Source organism: Balaenoptera borealis (assembly GCF_965194805.1).
Source record: "Balaenoptera borealis genome assembly, chromosome: 12".
In the NCBI taxonomy this organism is placed as follows: Eukaryota; Metazoa; Chordata; class Mammalia; order Artiodactyla; family Balaenopteridae; genus Balaenoptera; species Balaenoptera borealis.
The window spans coordinates 70,415,862-70,433,304 of record NC_138869.1 but is presented as its reverse complement, the minus strand read 5'-3'; the positions used below and the strand labels follow the sequence as shown (position 1 = coordinate 70,433,304).

Below are 17,443 nucleotides of genomic sequence, written 5' to 3'. Positions count from 1 at the left end.
ATGTGGACCACTCTAGTTAGAAGCATCTAGGAAGCCAATCCCAGGCTCACCAAACCCCAATCTCCATTTGTTAACTACCTGGGGATTCCTACAGACCAAGACCCCAAATGATTTCAAGGGATCAAAAAGCCCTCCAAACAAAAAGCCCATGTTAAGAACTGCTGGCATATAGGCCATAGGTTAAACATACTGCCAAGGAAGGGCCAAGTCAGTGTCCTCAATGTGAAGGTTCTAACCCCCCCTTTCCACTAGTAACAAGCAGCAGCAGTACAGGCTGGGGTAATGGCCCCGATCTGCTCTTCTCAGGGTTATTTGGAAAAACTTCAGCCCTGATTAGCAGCCCTATTAGTATCCAGGAGATCTGAATAAGACTCCATGCTTTTGAGGGCAGAAAGAATGCCCTGCCTTGTTTGCAGTAAATGACTACCCATCACTGGCTCATCGGTGCAGTGCAAGGTCAGTTCACAACGCACCCCCCCGCTTCCCGAAGCCACAGGAGACGGTGGTAATGGTGGGAGTATTGTTTATTAAGCTGTGCCTTAGTACAGGCGCTGGGGCTTGCCCATGGTGCTCTTAATGTACAAAGCCCGAACGTTCTGCCAATTTTTCTTGAGCAACGACACCAGGAAGTTGACAGCTAAGTGGATGTTGTACACAAGCTCGTCATCTGTCATTTTCACGTGGCCAACAGCCACTGCCAGACACAGCACCTGTGGGGAGAGGAAGGTCAAATCAGGTTGGTGGCTAGATTCAAGAGAATGTGGAGAGTGGGCCCATCTACAAGCCAGATGGCCCATCCCTATGACCTCCAGTGACCTAATGAGCAGTGCTCTGGCCCCAGACCAAGACCAGAGAAAAGCTTCAATCCTGTTAGGTGACTGTCACAAGTCCTAAGTATCCACAGAAATGCAAACCAGAGCTCCCCCTTGGAGAACGTGGGTCAACTTCACCACTGTTCAGCCTATGCAAGCGGCTAGACCGTCTCACCTTCTTCATCTGGAACTTGATTGTGGACTTCACTTCATCAACTTTGGCCACCATGTTCTCATTGTGGGTCAGCAAGGAAGGGAACTTGCCGGCCTTATTCAGGCCTGGGCCCAGGATTCGTGGGATCTGCTTGATCAGAGACTCTGAAGCCAAAAAGGCATCATACTTCTTGGCTGGTAAAGGTAGGAAGCCGTTAGGACCTGGCCCCTGAAGACACCTCTAAACAAGGCTATGAGACAACCGCAGAAGTGGCCTCTAACCAGCACTCTACCCCTTCCCCAGCTACCGAGTCTTTTTAATCCTCTCCCCGTTCCAGTATTATCTCCATCCTCTGGACTTTTACTGGCCCAACATTCACATGAAACCCGGTAGCAGGAGTCCAGGCTGACTAACAACCCATCTTGCAATGGAAAATGCTCACGCTAGTTAAGACTGCCTGGTTTCAAATCCTGCCTTTTTAGCTACACGACAACTGGGGAACCTACTTATCTGTAAAATGCTCAAATCACATAACCTAAAGGTTAAAATGAAATAGTGGGAGCTTTAGGTAGAAATTTCAATTCAGAATGTACCAACACCTGACCTATCATCAATGTGACAGTTCTCGCTTGCTTAGAAAAGAACCACTGCCTGGCCTTCTTCCCTTATTAAATCCAGTCCTCAAAGCAAAACAGAATTTTCACGTGGCTAAAAAATACCACTCAAGTTAACCAACCACAGCAGATCCTTTCTGTCATGACTCTACCCCATCATCACTTTAAAATCCAAATGGCAGAAATACCCCTGTTCTACCACTCCAGTGAGAACTGCCTCCACCCTACCCCGCATACAAAACCACACCATGGTGGGTGGGCGGGTAAGAACCACACCAGGCACACTCACCCAGCTTCTTGACCAGTTTCTTATTCTTGTTGAGTTTCTTCAGAGCCTCGATGTCCATGTGGGGGATATCCACAGCCTTGGCCTCATCACAATGCTGCTGGTCCCCCAGAACACACACGGAAAACTTGGGGCGGGGAGTGGACTTAAGCCTGCATTTTGGGGGACAGTATAGGTCACACCCAGCCCTGGGTCCCAAGTGCAGGTGAAGGGGTCTGGGACCGCTGCAGCACTGAGCCTTACCCAGAGCGTCCGCATTCACCAACAGCTAGTCTGGCTTCTCAAACTAGCCGGCGGGCTCAGCCAAGGCCTCCCCCGCCTCCCCTCTTGTTTTAAGACCCAGGGTGGGGGTCCGTCCAGCCACGCCTGCCCGGAGCAGGGGGTCTGAACTACCCAGGCACTTCAGTGCCGCACGTGCCTGGCCGCCTCGGGCTCAACAAGAGCCTGAAGGGAGGAGACAGGCATGGGGACACTGAGGGCTGGGTGGGATTAGAACGGTGCCAACCTGACGGTGCCCGAGAAGCGTTTGTCCTTCTGAGGGTCATAGTTCTTCAGGCTTATCTGAAGCTCCACCGTCTCCAAAAACCTTAAAAAAGCGTAACAAAGTTAACGGACCTTCCGCGGCTTCCCGAAGCAGCCCTCCGTGGAAGTCCGCGCTTACTTCCGGCGCTTGCGCTGGTTCCCGTGCAGGACTTCCCGCACCGCCTCGTAGAGGGTGTCTCGGGAGACTTTGCTGCTGTAAGAAAGAAGCAAGACGAGCGCTCAGAACCAGCGAGCAGTGGACCAATCCGTTGGGGTGTCAGAAGGCTCAGGCTCGGGGATGGTCCACGGAATACTCCCCGGGAATTCCGGACGCTAAGTGGAGCAATCTGGACCAGATGCAAACCCCGGGGAAGAGGGGCCCTACTGGCGGCCGGCCTTGGCACGCGAACTTCAACGCCAGGCCCGTAGGCCGAAGCCTGGCAAAAATGCCCCGCGGCGAAGCATAGGCAAGGACCCCCGATTCCGCCCGTAGTGTCTCCCTCCCCACGGGGGCACCCGGAGGCGCGGATGAGTGCGGATAGCACTCGAAGCGCCACTAACCTCATAGTCCCTGGCGCCGCGAGAACCGGAAAAGAGACAACTTCACTTCGCGCATGCGCTCAAATAGGACCTGGTTATCGCGAGAGATGCCTTGTTCCCGCGGCTTCCCGCTTGAGAGCAGTCGGGTCGCTCAGTGCCGGGGGTGGGGCGCCGCGGCCGCCGCGTGTTGCACCGCTAGACCTGCGCGGAGACCACCTGAGCTGCGGCGGTCTCGGGCGCCCGTTGCCACCAGCTGCTGCCCCAGGCCCTTAGGGAAGAGGCTGGGCCCAGGCCGGTGAGCTGCAGTAGTCACACCCGTGGGCGCCGTCCCGTGCCGGCCGCTGAGAGCGTGCAATTCCGACATGTTTGTCCCTTAAACCTCCTGCGCCGCTTCCTCCTGACCTTAGCACCTGCTTCACTTCTCAAAAGCAGGCTTTGCTCCTGACCTCTCTCCCTCATCATCTGGTTCTAACGGGGGCTCACGGCTTCTGAGGAAGTTGTGGGAAGGGAAATGAGTTCTCTTCCTGGCGCCTCAGAGCCTGCGGTGGGGAGGAGCGGGTAAGGTTCTGTGATGAACTTTCACCTGATAGTTGACTCAGTAACATCTACAGGATAAGTATCTTTTTGTTTGTTTTAATATTTATTTTGGCTGCGCTGGATCTTCGTTGTGGTATGTTTAGTTGCAGCATGTGTGATCTTATTTGCGGCATGCGAACTCTTAGTTGCAGCATGCATGTGGGGTCTAGTTCCCTGCCCAGGGATCGAACCCGGGCCCCCTGCATTCGGAGCCCTGAGTCTTTCCCACTGGACCACCAAGGAAGTCCCCAGGTTAAGTGTTTACTATGAACAAGGTGCCTAGCTAAGTGCTGTGGGAATATAGTTGTAGAACACACAAACCCACAGTATTGCACACCCTTTCTGCCTTTCCTGTCCAGTAGGCCTTATCCTGTTCTCTGCTCACAGTAATCCCAGGAGCCCTTCAGATCCCTCCTCAAAGGCCATCATCTGCCCAAAAGTCTTCCCCAACTCCAGGCTGAGTCACTCTCACCCTCAAGCCTCCCTCCCCAGTGCAGGATGCACAGCCTCACCTACTCAACAGACAGCTCTGATAGGGCTGGGGTGGGTGGTATCATACATGATCTGGCCCACAGAACTCTACCACCTTCCCCTCACAGAACATTTCCCTTGGAAAAAGATGCCCCTGTCACTGAGCAGGGTGGGGGTGGGGTGGTATGTGTTAGTTTTCAGCAAACACCCAGAGTTAGTAGGAAGGCAGGCACTGCTTCTAATAAGACATTACTGAACTTCCTGCTTTTTATGAAATACCACTGATAAATTATTATTCAAGTCAGAAACAACACAGAGGATCATAACATACACTTGAGCACAAGAGATTTGTGCTAAGCATACAGGTCTCCCGGGGCTCCTGGAGCATCACTGTCGTCCACTCTGGGTCTGCTTTGACCCTATTGAGGCCTATCTTAACTCCTATTTTATTTATTATTATTATGTTTTGGCCACATGTCACGGCATGCGGAACTCCCCCAACCAGGAATCCAACCCTCTCCCCTGCAATGGAAGTGCGGACTCTTAACCGCTGGACCATCAAGGAAGTCTGATGCCTATCTTAAAGTGTCTGTCCCCACAGCCTGAGGTAGAAATGACAAGGAGGCAGCCCAGGCTCAGCAGCTCTTGGTAATACAACTCACCCAGCCCCCTTAGCCCCAGACCCTTCCTGCTGGCTGGGAGGCCCAGATGGCCTCTCTGCAGCCTGGAGCAGGGAGGCAGTTGACCCCTGGGATGGCCAGGCTCAGCCCTGACCCCCAGGCAAGGGGCAGGGTGAGGTGCTCAGGGCAGAGAAGTGTCCTTCGGGAATCTGATGAGGGAGGTCCGGGAGGGTGGTCCCTTGGTGGATGGTCAGGGGGCCAGATGTCTCAGGGCGGCCTGCAGGGACTTCCTCAGAAAAGTGGTATTGAGCTCCAGAGCTGCAGCCAGGCCCAGCCTCTGGGGCTCACTGATCTGGAAAGAAGGAAGAATCACATCTGGACTCTAGCAGCTGATCCCTCCCCTCTCCCCTCTGCCCCTGGGCTCTGTTTAGTTAGAAGAGAGAAATCCAGGACACAAGGACAATAGGAGGAGATGACTCCCTGACCAATCTATCCTCATTATCTCACCATGATTAAGCAAGGTGTTTGGATTCAGGTAGACCTCGGGTCAAATACTAACTGCACAACGTACTGTGTCAGCCATATTAAGAATAGTTGACAATTATTAGGTGCTTACTATGTGGCAGCACTTTATATGCATGACTTCATTTAATCCTCACAATCCTCCCATTTTACAGATGAGGAAACTGAGGTTCAGAGACACTCCACTGTGGCTGACACATTCCTTCTGGGCCACTCTCTCTTCCCTGACCTGTTGCTGCAACCTCCTGACCCATCTCTGCCCTGTACCTTCACTCTCCAATCCCCACTCCTTGCCAAGGCCAGAGGTTTCTTTATAGAATACAAATCTAATCAGGTCACTCCAGCTGAAGGCCCTGAGATAACCTCTGATGCCTCATATTGGAGGTCCTTCCAGGATCTACAGAGGGTCTTCAGAGGATCCAGGAGCCTCCTGAAATTGTGCATAAGATGTGTATTCATATTTCCATTTTTCTGGGAGGATGTATGCCTTTCACCAAATCATCAAATAGGCCTGTGATCCCAAGAAAAGGGTTAAGAGCCAAGAGAAGACCTGGTCTTCAAGATAAAGTCCAAGCTCCTCACCATAACCTACAGGGCCCTCCATTAGATGCTACCATGACTTGGCAATGTGACCTTGGGCAAGTTACTTTAACCTGCGTCTCAATTTCCTCACCTATAAAATGGAGCTAATAATAGTATCTTCTCATAGGACTAACACCTGGAATAAACTAGTGAGTTAACATATGCAAAGGGCTTAGAACGATGCCTGGAACATATCAGGGGCTACAAGCATCAGCTCTCAGTATTTTAGCTCTCTAACTTCATCCCCTACAGCCATCTACTCTTGGGATTTTAGGCCTCAGCTACAATGATGTACCTGCAGATCCCCTGGGACATTCAGTGCTTACACTGTTTCTTTTGCCTGGAATGCCCTTTCCTTCATCTCTGCCCTTGACTACCACTCACCCTTTAAGAGTCAGGAAGCCTGTCCCAACTCCCAACCACAAACAAGGTTTAGTTGCCCCCTTTTCCTCTGTCATCAAATGCCCTGTGCATACCTTTCACCTGGCTCCTACCAGATATTACAATGAGCCATTTATCATCTCTCTCCCCTCTCACTAACTGGGGGAGAGGGTCAAGTCCAGGACAGAAACTGTGATATGGTCACTGTTGATTCCCTAATGCCCTAGATAGCATCTGGCCCACAGCAGTGTTGGCTGGATGAATGAACTCCTAAGCAGTCTGACTCCCCTGTCTTGGGCTTGAACTTGTGGTTTCCCAGGCTAACACTCAGGGTTTTCTCCCTGGCAAACATATACCCTCATGGCAGGCTCAGAGCAGCAGAAGCAGCCCTCATGGCCCTACCAATACTCACATTGGCCTGATACTTGGTTATCACTGTCAGCATGAGCTTGGCATAGGCCATGGACGTGGTGGCTGCTGGCCCCTCTTTACAGAGTTTCTCCATCAACACACTGAACTTCTCAGAGGGCATCTCCACCTGCACACGTTAGGAGATCGGACAGTAGCACAAGAAAGGGCCCTGGATTCAACTCCCAACTCCATCACTTCCTAACCAGGTGACCCTGGGCAGGTCACTTAACTGAGACTCAGTTTCCACATCTATAAAATGGGGCTCATGATGTCAAACTCTGAAGACTGTGAAAAGGATTAAATGAGATTATGCACATAAAGCCTGGCACACAGGTCTCAAATAATGGTGGCCACTGTTGCACAGGCTCAGACTAGGAGATGGGGGGCAAGGATCCCTCGCCTGGCTTAGTGGTTGAAGATATAAAGGAGTGAGGTCCCAAGGGGGCACTGGCAGTATAATAACAACAGATCTTCATAGTCACAATTTAATAAACACTTATTATGCATTAGGTACCATTCTGAGCACGTTACACCAATTATACCATTTAAACCTCACTCCAGTTTTATGTGGTAGGTGCTATCATCACTCCCCTTTTGCAGATGAGGAAACTGAGGCATAAAGAGGTTAAGTCAACTACCTACGTTATAAACAAATGACGCAGAATTTTAGGTACTGATATATGGAAAAACTGCCGAAATGTACTGTTAGATGAAAAAAGCAAAGTGCAGAGCACTGAGCTTGGTGTGTTACCATCTATGTAAAAAGCAGGGGAAAAGTAAATTTCACCGTGTGTCCTTGTATATATACAGCATCTCTGGGAGGGTTCCCCTGCAACTAGTAACACTGATTAGCCCTGGGGAGGGGAATCTGGGTGGCTGGGGGAAATTTTTTCACTATATCATTTTAAACCTTCAAAATTGTGAACATATGAATCTATTACCTATTCAAAAATAAATTAGGCACTGTCCCTGGCAGTCCAGTGGTTAGGACTCCGCGCTTCCACTCCAGGGGGCACGGGTTCAATCCCTGGTCGGGGAACTAGGATCCCACATGCCACGCAGTGCGGCCAAAAAATAAATTAATTAAATTAAAAAATAAATTAAATTTACACACACACATCAAAAAGTCCCTCCCCAAGGCCACACAGCTAGTAAGAGGCAGAGCTGGGATTCACCGTGCAGTCAGCTCTCTGCTACCGGCCTTTCAAGCCCCTGGACCCTCCCACTGTCATGGGCACCCTGCCGGAGGGCAGTCATCCTGCTTGCCCCTCCATCACTGAAGGGGTCAGACACCCAGGAGCCGCACACCCAGCCACAGCACTGCAGCGCTTCTTTGTCCACTCTTCCCCAAGGCAGCCTGCTCACCTGCCGCTCCAGGAGTGACTGCAACACCAAGAAAGTCTCTTCCTTCCAGGGCAGCTCCAAGATCTGTCTGCAAGGCACAGGCCCCAGTGAGGAAAGCTCAGCCTCCCACCTGAGCCTGAGTATCTACTGCTCCTACCCCAAGGCAGGGCAAGGCCCTGGGGACAGCCAAGATCTCCAGCCAACAGAGGAAGTAGTCAGAGCTCCCCGATGCTGGCGGCCATCTAGCAGCCACTGCTGCAGAGCCCATACTCAGTGCTGGGAAGGCCACAGCCCAAGACCCCCGGGACCTGACATGAAGGATTTGGCAGTGAGAGGTACAAAGGTCCCCTGAAAAATAACCAGGAGTCGATATTGCCTCCTGAGTTCGAAAGCGGAGGATGACCCAGGGAAGAGGAGGATGACGATGGGTGAGATGACACACAGGAGGCTTCCTAGAGAAGGCGAGACCTCCCTGCGGAGCCCAGCCCACGGTGAGGTCCACTCCAGCTGCACCTACTGTCCTCAGCTTGTTTGGAAAAGCAGGATGTCACATGGAAACGGTGCGGCTTCTTGGGTGCACAGACTTGGGTTTGATCCCAGGCTTTTGCACTTGCTGGCTGTGTGACCTTTGGCCACCTCCCTCAACCTCTCTGAGCTTCAGTTTTTCCATCTCTAAGGTGGCCGCAGCACTTACCTCACAGGATTGCACGAAGACTAACGAAGTAATAAATCTAAAGCACAGAGAAAGTGCTCAATAACTGGTGGCTGGTAGTATTTTTGCAACTGTCCCCTTCTCGTATTATACTTAGCATTTCATATTTCACGTTAGTGTCCAATGAGATCTCACCTGCTCATTATTTCTACACGTCTGTATCTTGACTCCCCAATTTTGATACCCAAATTTAACACCAATTTAATAACAATATTTGAGCACTCACTAGGTGCCAAATACTGTGCCGAGGTCATTATATGCATTATCACATTTACTATCTAGAAAAACTCTACAGAGTTCATACGTGGAAACAGAGGCGCAGAGAGATGGAATAACCTGTTTAAAACTCACACATTTAAATAAAAGGCAAGGTTGAGATCTGCAACCATGTCTGTCTGACTCCAGAGCCAGTGCTCTGAACCACTACGCCATGTTCCAACTACGCCAAGAACTCAAGAGCTGGAGCACCAGCCTCTTCGCATTCCCGGGGGCACCTGGCACAGAAGACTGAAACCCTGGGCTTGGGAAGGTGCATGGGATGGCAACTTCCAGGGGCCCACAGGTGGGAACGCACAAGCCAGGCTCAGGACAGCGAGAGGGGGCATTGGCTATGCCACTGCCTGTATTTCAGGCACAGGGCCTGGTACCCAGCCGGCTCCAAGTCCAGAATGCCAAGAGCAGGTTTGGCCAGAGGGAGGAGGTGCGGGTGGGGCCAGCGTGGAGCTTGTACACTCACCCCAGCATTAGAGCCTGCATGTCCGGCTCCAGGGCCTCGTCCTTTGTCAGGCAACACAGTAACTCTGTTTGAGCTGGACCTGGGTGGGCGACAGCAGAGGGGAGAAGTCTGGGAGAAGCTGGCAGCAGAGAATGGGGCTAGCAGGGAACAAAATGCCTGGCCCTTTACAGGTGGCATCATCAGGGAAGCAACAGGTATCTTCACTCACTGAAAACTCAGCTCCTGCCAGGGCCACCCGGGGGGTGAAGGGTGCTGGGAACAGACAGAGCAGAGCTACCAGGCCTGGGGCCCATTCCAGAATTACCTGTTCCTGGGGCTTGGAGCACAGGTCCAAGGAGGGCTCTGCAGACGGCGTAGGTGTACTTAGTACAGAAGGAGGTCAGGGCAGTTGTGAGCAAGCGGGAGGCTGAGGAAGTCAGCGAGAGAATCTACAGCCAACAGGGAGGAAAATATTAATTTCTTTCTTCTTCCTTCCTATCAGTGTTTACTGAACACGTATTTCAGAGGCTCACACATTACAGTACAGAGAAAAAAAAAAGTTCTTTTATCTAGGACTCACATGGATCCACTCATTGGAAAGGACACATAGCTCCCTTCCCCAGCTCCCAAATCCCTGATCCCAAACCCCAAATCCCTTCCACTCTGTAAGGATCTGGGGCCCAAGAGGGAGGAGTTAGATGCCACGTGGGTAGATGGCCTAGGGGGCTATGCCCTTCCCTTGCCCCAGGCTCCCCAGACAAGCAGATGCATGCAAGGCTGGGAACCCCCTCTCCCACCCTGCTGAGGGTTCAGACTCTCTCCCTCACTGTCCCTGGCACGCCACGTGCGTCCCAGCGCACCTACCCGTCCAAGGAAGAGGCTCCTGGTCAGCACAGTAGCATTGCTGAGGCTGAGGTCTGGTGAAAGGGCCAGCAGCCAGGTGCAGAGCTGCAGGAGACCTGTGTCCGAGAGCTGCGGGAGCTGCAGCTGGGCACACACCAGGTCCACCTGCCAAGGAGGAGGGAGGACACCGGGACACTCAGCCTGTCTCTGCTGGGCTGTCTCAATCCAACCGGGCAGCAGAAGGGGCGGGGCCAGGACACTCCAGGGTAAGGTAAGGTGGGGAGAGCTGCCCTACGGGGAGGAACCAAGGGCTAAAAGAAACCACTGAGGGTCACCCCTGCCCCTGAGACCAAAACACCCAACAAAATCCCCTCCCCAAATTCCTACATGAGGCAGGGAAACACAAACTTAAATGGAGAGAGGGACCGTGTCCTCAGGGCCAGGCGGTTTTTCTGGACTTACCTGGCCAGGACTGCATTCGTGGAGAAGCTGCAGCTCAACTGGTGGGGTGCCCTCCAGCCCTTCCAACCCCTGGGAAGGCAAATGCCATGTTAGGACCTGCAGAGCCCTCAGTGACAAGTCACTGAGGCCACCCCTTCAATTGGCAGAGCGGGTGGCTAAGGACCCCAGAAGGTGCTACTAGAGGAGAGGAACTTGCCTGGAGTTAGAACCTGTCTCAGGTTAGACAACATACTTGGACCAAGAAGAGCCTTTGCAGGGACTGTCCTCAGACCTTCATTCCAACCCCCTCACCCAAACAGCCTGTGCCTCACTGCACTGGGGCTTCCCTGGGCACAGCTGGGGTCCAGGCAGGGGGCGGAAGAAGGGTTATGGGTAGCAGAGTAAGGCCAGTCACCTTCCCGAGGGTCTTGAGCAGCTGCTGCAGCCTGGGAACTTGTTCCTGCAGAGGAGAGCCCAGTCACTGCCATGTCCCCACCCACGCAGCATGGCCCCCAACCTAGACCCAGCCCCCTCTCTGAGAAGGCCCCAGGTCAGTGGGCGCTGGCGGGCAAAGATGATTCAAGAGAGCCAGAACATGAAGCCTAAACCTTGCAAAGTGCTTAAGAACTCAAACTAGACAAGACCTACATAAGCCCAACTGAGCAGACTTGTCTTCTCTGTATCCATCCTAATGGGGGCAGACCCAGGCCTTGGGCTGGGAGGACAGGCTGGATGCTGGCATGATTCCCCCATTCCCATAAGATGGGTGGCAGGGGTAGCTCCAGAGCCTTTCCTCTTCCGTGGTACCCTTAACCTCACACTATTGATCATTAGGTCAAGGGCTCCCACCTCCAGTAACTCCCGTCCCCACCCCCTCCTCAGAATCCGTGGAGCAGAAACTGCATTCCCTCAACCCCACCTCCTTCCCCTTGCTCCACGGACTACAGTCATCCCAAGTGGGACACAGTATCCCAACAGGTTTCTGCCCTGTATAAACCCCCCATTCCTGAAGAATCACTCTAAAGCAGCCTCCTCCCCCTAAGTACCTGGATAGCTCTGGGCAACTCCAAACTCTCAGGTAGGCCCTCAGCATCCTCTAGACTCTGACCAGCCTCACTGGGCTTAGGCCCCAAAGCAGGCTGGTTCTTAATGGATGATGCACCTCCTCCACCGGCCAGGGATTCCAAAGTTTCATGTTCAGGTCTCTTTTCCTCATGACTTTCTTCTTCTTCCTTTTCCAAACACCGGAGCCTTTTGGGGGCCCTCCCCCCCTCAGGACTGGCAGGCTCCTCCTCCCGTTCCTTTCTGCGTTTCCCAGGCCGCTGGGAGTCCTCGACCTCCTCCTGCTCTTCTTTCCCTTCAGGATCTGGAGCCTGGGGCAACTTCAACTTCCTGCCCCCTTGGCCCAGCTGCCTACACAGGCCTCGGAGCTGTCTCTGGCACCTTTTAGACAGCGGGGACGCTCCCTCAATGGAGACCCCAACACCCAGATCCCTTCGCAGAAATTCCCCAAGGGCCCGGAGCCAGGGATCAGGGTCGGGGCTTGGATCCCGCTGCACAATCTGCAGCACAGGGAGGAGACTGCTTTCAGGCAGCGACGGCCAAACAGCCATCAGCAGGGACATCAGGTTCCTCTGGCATAACGGGGGCAATCGCAGCAGCAGTGGTTTCCTGGGTAGCAGAGGGAGAACAAGCAGTTAAGAGTGTCTTGCTGAAAGGAACATAGGGCAGACTGGGTAGAGCTAGAGGCTAGATGGCACCGGACAGACGGGGGCGCTGGTGGGCAGTACCTGCGAGTCAGTATGGATGGAGGAGGGGACAGCATGGAAATCATTCAACAAGTGAGCATCTATTCTACACTACACTAGGCCCTGTTCTTCGACATCTCCTATTTCAGCTCAAAAATTCACGTTGAAACCTACCCTATAATAGATCCATGCTTGTTTTATGTAAAAAAAAAAAAAAAAAAAAGCCCTTTCCCAAACTTTACGTAAAAATAATACTCCAGAATACTGAGCAATGCTTAGCCTGCAGCCCTGTGCCCCCCTTGGCAGTCCCCTGGAACTCACAGGGTCACATCTGTCCAGCTCTGATGTTCCTTTCACTGAACTGAGTTCCTGAGAGGCAGAAGCTGTGTCTCTCCTCTGTGTCCCAGTACCCAGCACAACACCAGCCTAAAGCAGGCACTTGGTGCACATTTATTGACTGAGTTAAATCTCTGAGAATAAGTGTTCACAGATCAGCAAGACTGCTGTGGACAGAGCAAAGTAGCCATCTGTAACGTGACAAAGGCATGAATGCAGATGCTATGTGACCTGAGGCTTGCTGGAGTGGCAAGCAGGTCATGAGTGCATCTAGCCCACCACCCATCACGCCTCTGCACCTCTGTATACCTGACTTTGTGGGGCTGTTTGTCATCACACACAGAGGCACTTGGGATATATGAGAGAGGAATGAAACCTTTTATTTTTGTGTGTGGAGAAAAAACACTAAATGAGAGAGAAAACTAGAGTAAAAGTTAAAAAGATCTTCAATTTGTGGTGGAGGATACTGGGAGTAGAGAAGTGGGGAAGAGCGTACTCCAAGGACTTTTACCATTTTTGTGCATGGACCCCCTTATCAGAATAAGAGGGTTAAATGCATAAAATACATAGGATTACAAAAGAAAACAATTATACTGCAGTACAGTTCTATCCAGGGACCGCAGGTTAAGTTCCATTCCCCTTACTCTGTCCAGAAAGAGCCAGACCATTGGGTAAACATTTCTAGAGCGTCCAATTTGTGGGTTCAGAAAATTCTCTTGACCATTCTCTTGAAAGAAATTCAAGATGGAGTGTGGGAAGAAAATAATAGAACTTCTATTTCTATTTATCTAAAACATAAAAAGTTAAGTATTACAAATATTTAAAATATGGATTGGCCCTCCATATTCCAGTGTCCAGCCCAATTCTTAGGGAGGGGTAGTCAAGGAGAGTGGGAGGCCTGCTCTTCAGCCCCCTAGAGGCTGAAGGTGGCACCTCACTCCGTTACTTTCTGTATTTACTTAACTAGATAGTTAAGTGCATCTATGGATGCTGTATTATCTTTCTTAACAAAACGAACCCTCACAAAATGGACACATGGCTTACAAGGATGTCAGAAAAGAAACTGACTACCAGTAAGGGAAGCACAACCTAATTTAAAAATGGCAGAGCCGACACTTCTGCTCCTAGTAGGGATTCTTAGCCACATAAAGAGGGGGAAAAAAGTTCAAAGTCACCCAAAAGACTAGAACACCATCTTTAAGGTAAGCGATCTTGCCCTAAACTGTATATTATGCTTTGAAAAACTGATAATATAAAGCCAGCATGATCAGATGTTTATTGTCATTTACCACGTTTTAAACTTCTATTTATGGGGACTTCCCTGGTAGCGCAGTGGTTAGGAGTCCGCCTGCCAACGCAGGGGACACGGGTTCCATCCCTGGTCCGGGAAGATCCCACATGCCGCGGAGCAACTAAGCCCGTGCGCCACAACTCCTGAGCCTGTGCTCTAGAGCCCATGCGCCACAACTCCTGAGCCCGCATGCCACAACTACTGAAGCCTGCACGCCTAGAGCCCGTGCTCCGCAACAAGAGAAGCCACCGCAATGAGAAGCCCGCGCACTGCAATGAAGCGTAGACCCCGCTCTCCGCAACTAGAGAGAGCCCACGTGCAGCAACGAAGACCCAACACAGCCATAAATAAATAAAAATTTTAAAATTTTCTATTTATGTATACTTGACAATGTACGTATTTTAACACACGTCTACTCTTGACCTATACTGGAGGTAAGAGATCGAGTTTTTTAGAGATGGAAGTGTGTGATTAAAATTAATTAGAATCCACTGACTTATAATTATTCATTTACACCCAACCGAGGGCAGGTGTCTTCCGTCTAGGTAGGCAGCACTGCACCCAGTACCTACGCTATGAGGGTCTGCCGGAGGCCCCTCCTCACAGGGCGCACGGCAGGGACCCGCTCTCGGGGAAAGTATTTCACCTCTCCGTGCCTCGGTCTTCTCATCTAGAGAAGTGGGTAGCGCCAGCCCCTGCCTCACACCACCGTGGAGGATGACGGGCGGCGCCCCGAGCTACGCCAGCGGCCGCCGCGACCAGCAGGGCAGGAGGAACGCGGGCGGACGACTTACAGCTCCAGGCGACAGTCCGGGCCCTCCACGACGGGCTCCTCCCGGCACAGCGCCTCGAAGACGCGGTCCCAGCCGAAGGGCTCCCCGCCGCGGCCGCTCAGAGCCCGCAGCACTCCCAAGCCGCGCCGCGCCCCGTCGGGCCCCGCCTGCAGCGCCTGCAGCAGGAGGCGGGCGGGGGCCTCTAGGTGCGCCCAGGGCGCCGGCTCCGCGCCCTCAGCCTGAGCCGGTGCCGCCTCTGGGGCCTCCATGCCCGGGACCAGGGAAAGGGAGGTGGACGACAGCGCCGGCCCTGATGCTGCGGCCGGCCCCTTCCCGCGCGCGCCACATTCCCTCCTCAGCGTTCGGGGAGGCTCTCGGACTCGCACCCCGCCAGAGCGCGAGATTAGAGATGTCAGGAAGGAAAGGAACGGGGAAGTGCGGCTGGGGCTGGGCACAAGGGCAGGCCGGAAGGGGCAAGGAGGAGGATAGCAGTAGGGAGGCGGGGCTAAGGCCGAGTGCAGATCTGCTGACGGGGCGGGACCAGAGTGGGGGCGGGGCCACAAGGAAATAGGTTTGTGGGCGGGGTCATGCAAGAGATAGAATGGGGCGGGGGTAGGCGTAGGAGCGGGTCCTCTGCGGCTGACCCTAACCTTCCTTCCTCCACCAATCGCTGAAGTAAGTGAGGGGGCGGGCGTACGGAATGGATATCAGGGATCCTGTTGGTTGTACTTCAGGATCCAAGTATTATTTAATTTTAGCTGACGCCCAGGTTGCTTATAGATCATGGGCTTTGCCATAGGATTTGATCATAATTTACCATAACGTCACCTCTTCCACAGGCAGTCAACTGCCATCATTCGGGTTTCAGTCCTCTCCAGAAATGTTTGATCTACTAATATACCCAAGAATGGAGTCGCAGTAAAACCTAATGCCATCTATATGGCCAAAGGCATTCCTGTAAACTTCCTCCCTAAGATCAAGAAGTGGCCTTGCTCTGGTTGTTTATAAGGGACCAAGAGTGCCTCCACTTCCCAGGGTTTTGGTTTAAGGAAATCTGCTGGAGGAGGCAGGCTTCCAGAGAAGGGAGGGACCATAGCAGAGGATAGGAATAAAGGCAGAGGGGAGAAGAGCCCCACAGCGCTCCATAAACCCTCCTTTGGGTGTCAGCTTGTATTTCCAACCTCCCAGCTTCTGCTGCCATGGACACATCCACTCAATCAATAAATCTTTACTGAGCACCTAGGGCTCAGGATGCAGGGAACAAAATAAAGGCCTTTGCCCTCATTGTTGCTGACCCTCAATTGAGGAGAGACAGACAACTAAGTGAACAATAGAATGTTTGCTTGTGATAAGTGCTTTCAAGGACATAGTAGGGAAGGGAGATAGAGTGAGGTAGTTTTAAATAGGTGGTCAAGCAAGATGAACCTGAAGGAGATAAGGGAGCAAGCCAGGTAGAGGTCTATGAGGAGATCATGTCGGGCAGAGGGAACAGTAAATGCACAGGCTCTGGGGCAGAGGCATGGCTAGAGCAGAGTGCACTTGCTGGGGAGTAACAGGAGAGGTAACCAGACCAGATCTTGTGAGGCCTTGACGTCATAGAGAGGAATTTGTCTTTCACCCTGAATAGTATGGGAAGCCATAGGCATATTTTGAACTGGATCTGATTTCCATTAGAGCCAAATTTTTTATTTTTTCCAAAATGATTTCAAGGGAGGGACTTCCCTAGTGGTCCAGTGGTTAAGAACCGTCTCGCAACACAGGGGATGCCGGTTCGATCCCTGGTTGGGGAACTAAGATCCCACATGCCACAGGACAACTAAGCCCAAGTGCCACAACTACTGAGCCCTCACACTACAACTAGAGAGCCCGTGTACTGCAACTACAGAGCTCATAAGCTCTGGAGCCCATGCATCACAACTAGAGAGAAGCCCACACACTGCAAGGAAGAGCCTGTGCGTCGCAACAAAAGATCCCATGTGCCGCAACTAAGACCTGATGCAGCCAAAAAATAAAATAAATAAAATTTTAAAAAAATGATTTTAAGGGAGCTATTGGAAAAGACTACGGAGTATTTCTTAGATCAGTGGTCCCCAAAATTTTTGTCACCAGGGACCAGTTTCGTGGAAGAAAATTTTTCCACGGATGGGGGTGGGGGTGGGGTGGATGGTTTGGGGATGACTCAAGCACATTACATTTATTGTGCACTTTATTTCTATTATTATTACATTGTAATATATAATGAAACAATGATACAATGATACAACTCACCATAATGCAGAATCATTGTTTTGAGCTTGTTTTCCTGCAACTAGATGGTCCCATCTGGGGGTGACAGGAGACAGTGACACCCGAAGTGTGTTGCTTATGTCCAGTCTACTCCGTAAGATGCAGCTTCATTGTCACTTGCCACTCACTGATAGAGTTTTGATATGAGTCTGCAAGCAACTGATCTATTATGGTCTCTGTGCAGTCAAACCTCTCTGCTAATGATAATCTGTATTTGCAGCTGCTCCCCAGCGCTAGCATCACAGCCTCAGCTCCACCTCAGATCATCAGGCATTAGATTCTCATAAGGAGCGTGCAACCTAGATCCCTCGCATGCACAGTTCACAGTAGGGTTCGAGCTCCTATGAGAATCTAATGCCACCGCTAATCTGATAGAAGGCGGAGCTCAGGTGGTAATATGAGCGTTGGGGAGCGGCTGTAAACACAGATGAAGCTTCGCTCACTGCTCACCTCCTGCTCTGCG

The 17,443-nt window shown here is 51.9% G+C and overlaps 2 protein-coding genes across 14 annotated transcripts; both read right to left on the bottom strand.

Annotated features, from left to right (window-relative positions):
* Positions 1-506: 506 nt before the first annotated feature.
* RPL10A (ribosomal protein L10a) lies at positions 507-3,042 on the bottom strand. Of its 3 annotated transcripts, XM_082345150.1 has the most exons (6): positions 2,950-3,007; positions 2,528-2,602; positions 2,372-2,452; positions 1,870-2,018; positions 988-1,160; positions 507-710 (listed from the first exon to the last, which is right to left on the bottom strand). In XM_082345150.1, the coding sequence occupies exons 1-6, from the start codon at positions 2,952-2,954 to the stop codon at positions 540-542; spliced, it is 654 nt and encodes a 217-aa protein (XP_082201276.1). In that variant the 5' UTR covers positions 2,955-3,007; the 3' UTR covers positions 507-539. The 3 variants fall into 3 exon arrangements, with proteins under 3 accessions (XP_082201276.1, XP_082201277.1, XP_082201278.1); XM_082345151.1 differs by lacking the exon at positions 2,372-2,452 and having other exon boundaries at positions 2,950-3,042; XM_082345152.1 differs by lacking the exon at positions 2,950-3,007 and having other exon boundaries at positions 2,110-2,452; positions 2,528-2,608.
* Positions 3,043-3,445: 403 nt separating this feature from the next.
* FANCE (FA complementation group E) lies at positions 3,446-15,183 on the bottom strand. 11 transcript variants are annotated; one of them, XR_014232192.1, is made up of 10 exons: positions 14,716-15,183; positions 11,593-12,217; positions 10,962-11,006; positions 10,568-10,636; positions 10,127-10,270; positions 9,588-9,711; positions 9,284-9,362; positions 7,857-7,919; positions 6,493-6,618; positions 4,241-4,947 (listed from the first exon to the last, which is right to left on the bottom strand). XR_014232192.1 is itself a non-coding variant. In XM_082345084.1 (10 exons), exons 1-10 carry the CDS (start codon positions 14,961-14,963, stop codon positions 4,940-4,942), a joined length of 1,530 nt encoding a protein of 509 aa, XP_082201210.1. In that variant the 5' UTR covers positions 14,964-15,183; the 3' UTR covers positions 4,241-4,939. The 11 variants fall into 11 exon arrangements, 9 of the variants coding, with proteins under 9 accessions (XP_082201208.1, XP_082201210.1, XP_082201206.1 ...); XR_014232193.1 differs by having other exon boundaries at positions 4,241-4,942; XM_082345084.1 differs by having other exon boundaries at positions 4,241-4,942; positions 7,857-7,923.
* Positions 15,184-17,443: the final 2,260 nt, after the last annotated feature.

What these genes read in the sequence shown, in the direction of transcription:
- RPL10A (XM_082345150.1), bottom strand. An exon ending in AACCAGCGCAAGCGCCGGAA is followed by an intron (nt 2,453 to 2,527) that starts GTAAGCGCGGAC and finishes CGCTTTTTTAAG; the next exon opens with GTTTTTGGAGACGGTGGAGC. An exon ending in CGCTTCTCGGGCACCGTCAG is followed by an intron (nt 2,019 to 2,371) that starts GTTGGCACCGTT and finishes CCCAAAATGCAG; the next exon opens with GCTTAAGTCCACTCCCCGCC.
- FANCE (XM_082345080.1), bottom strand. Translation starts at nt 14,963, where the DNA reads ATGGAGGCCCCAGAGGCGGCACCGGCTCAGGCTGAGGGCGCGGAGCCG. An exon ending in GCTCCAAGCCCCAGGAACAG is followed by an intron (nt 9,363 to 9,587) that starts GTAATTCTGGAA and finishes TCGCCCACCCAG; the next exon opens with GTCCAGCTCAAACAGAGTTA. An exon ending in AGTCACTCCTGGAGCGGCAG is followed by an intron (nt 6,619 to 7,856) that starts GTGAGCAGGCTG and finishes TAACGTGTGCAG; the next exon opens with GTGGAGATGCCCTCTGAGAA.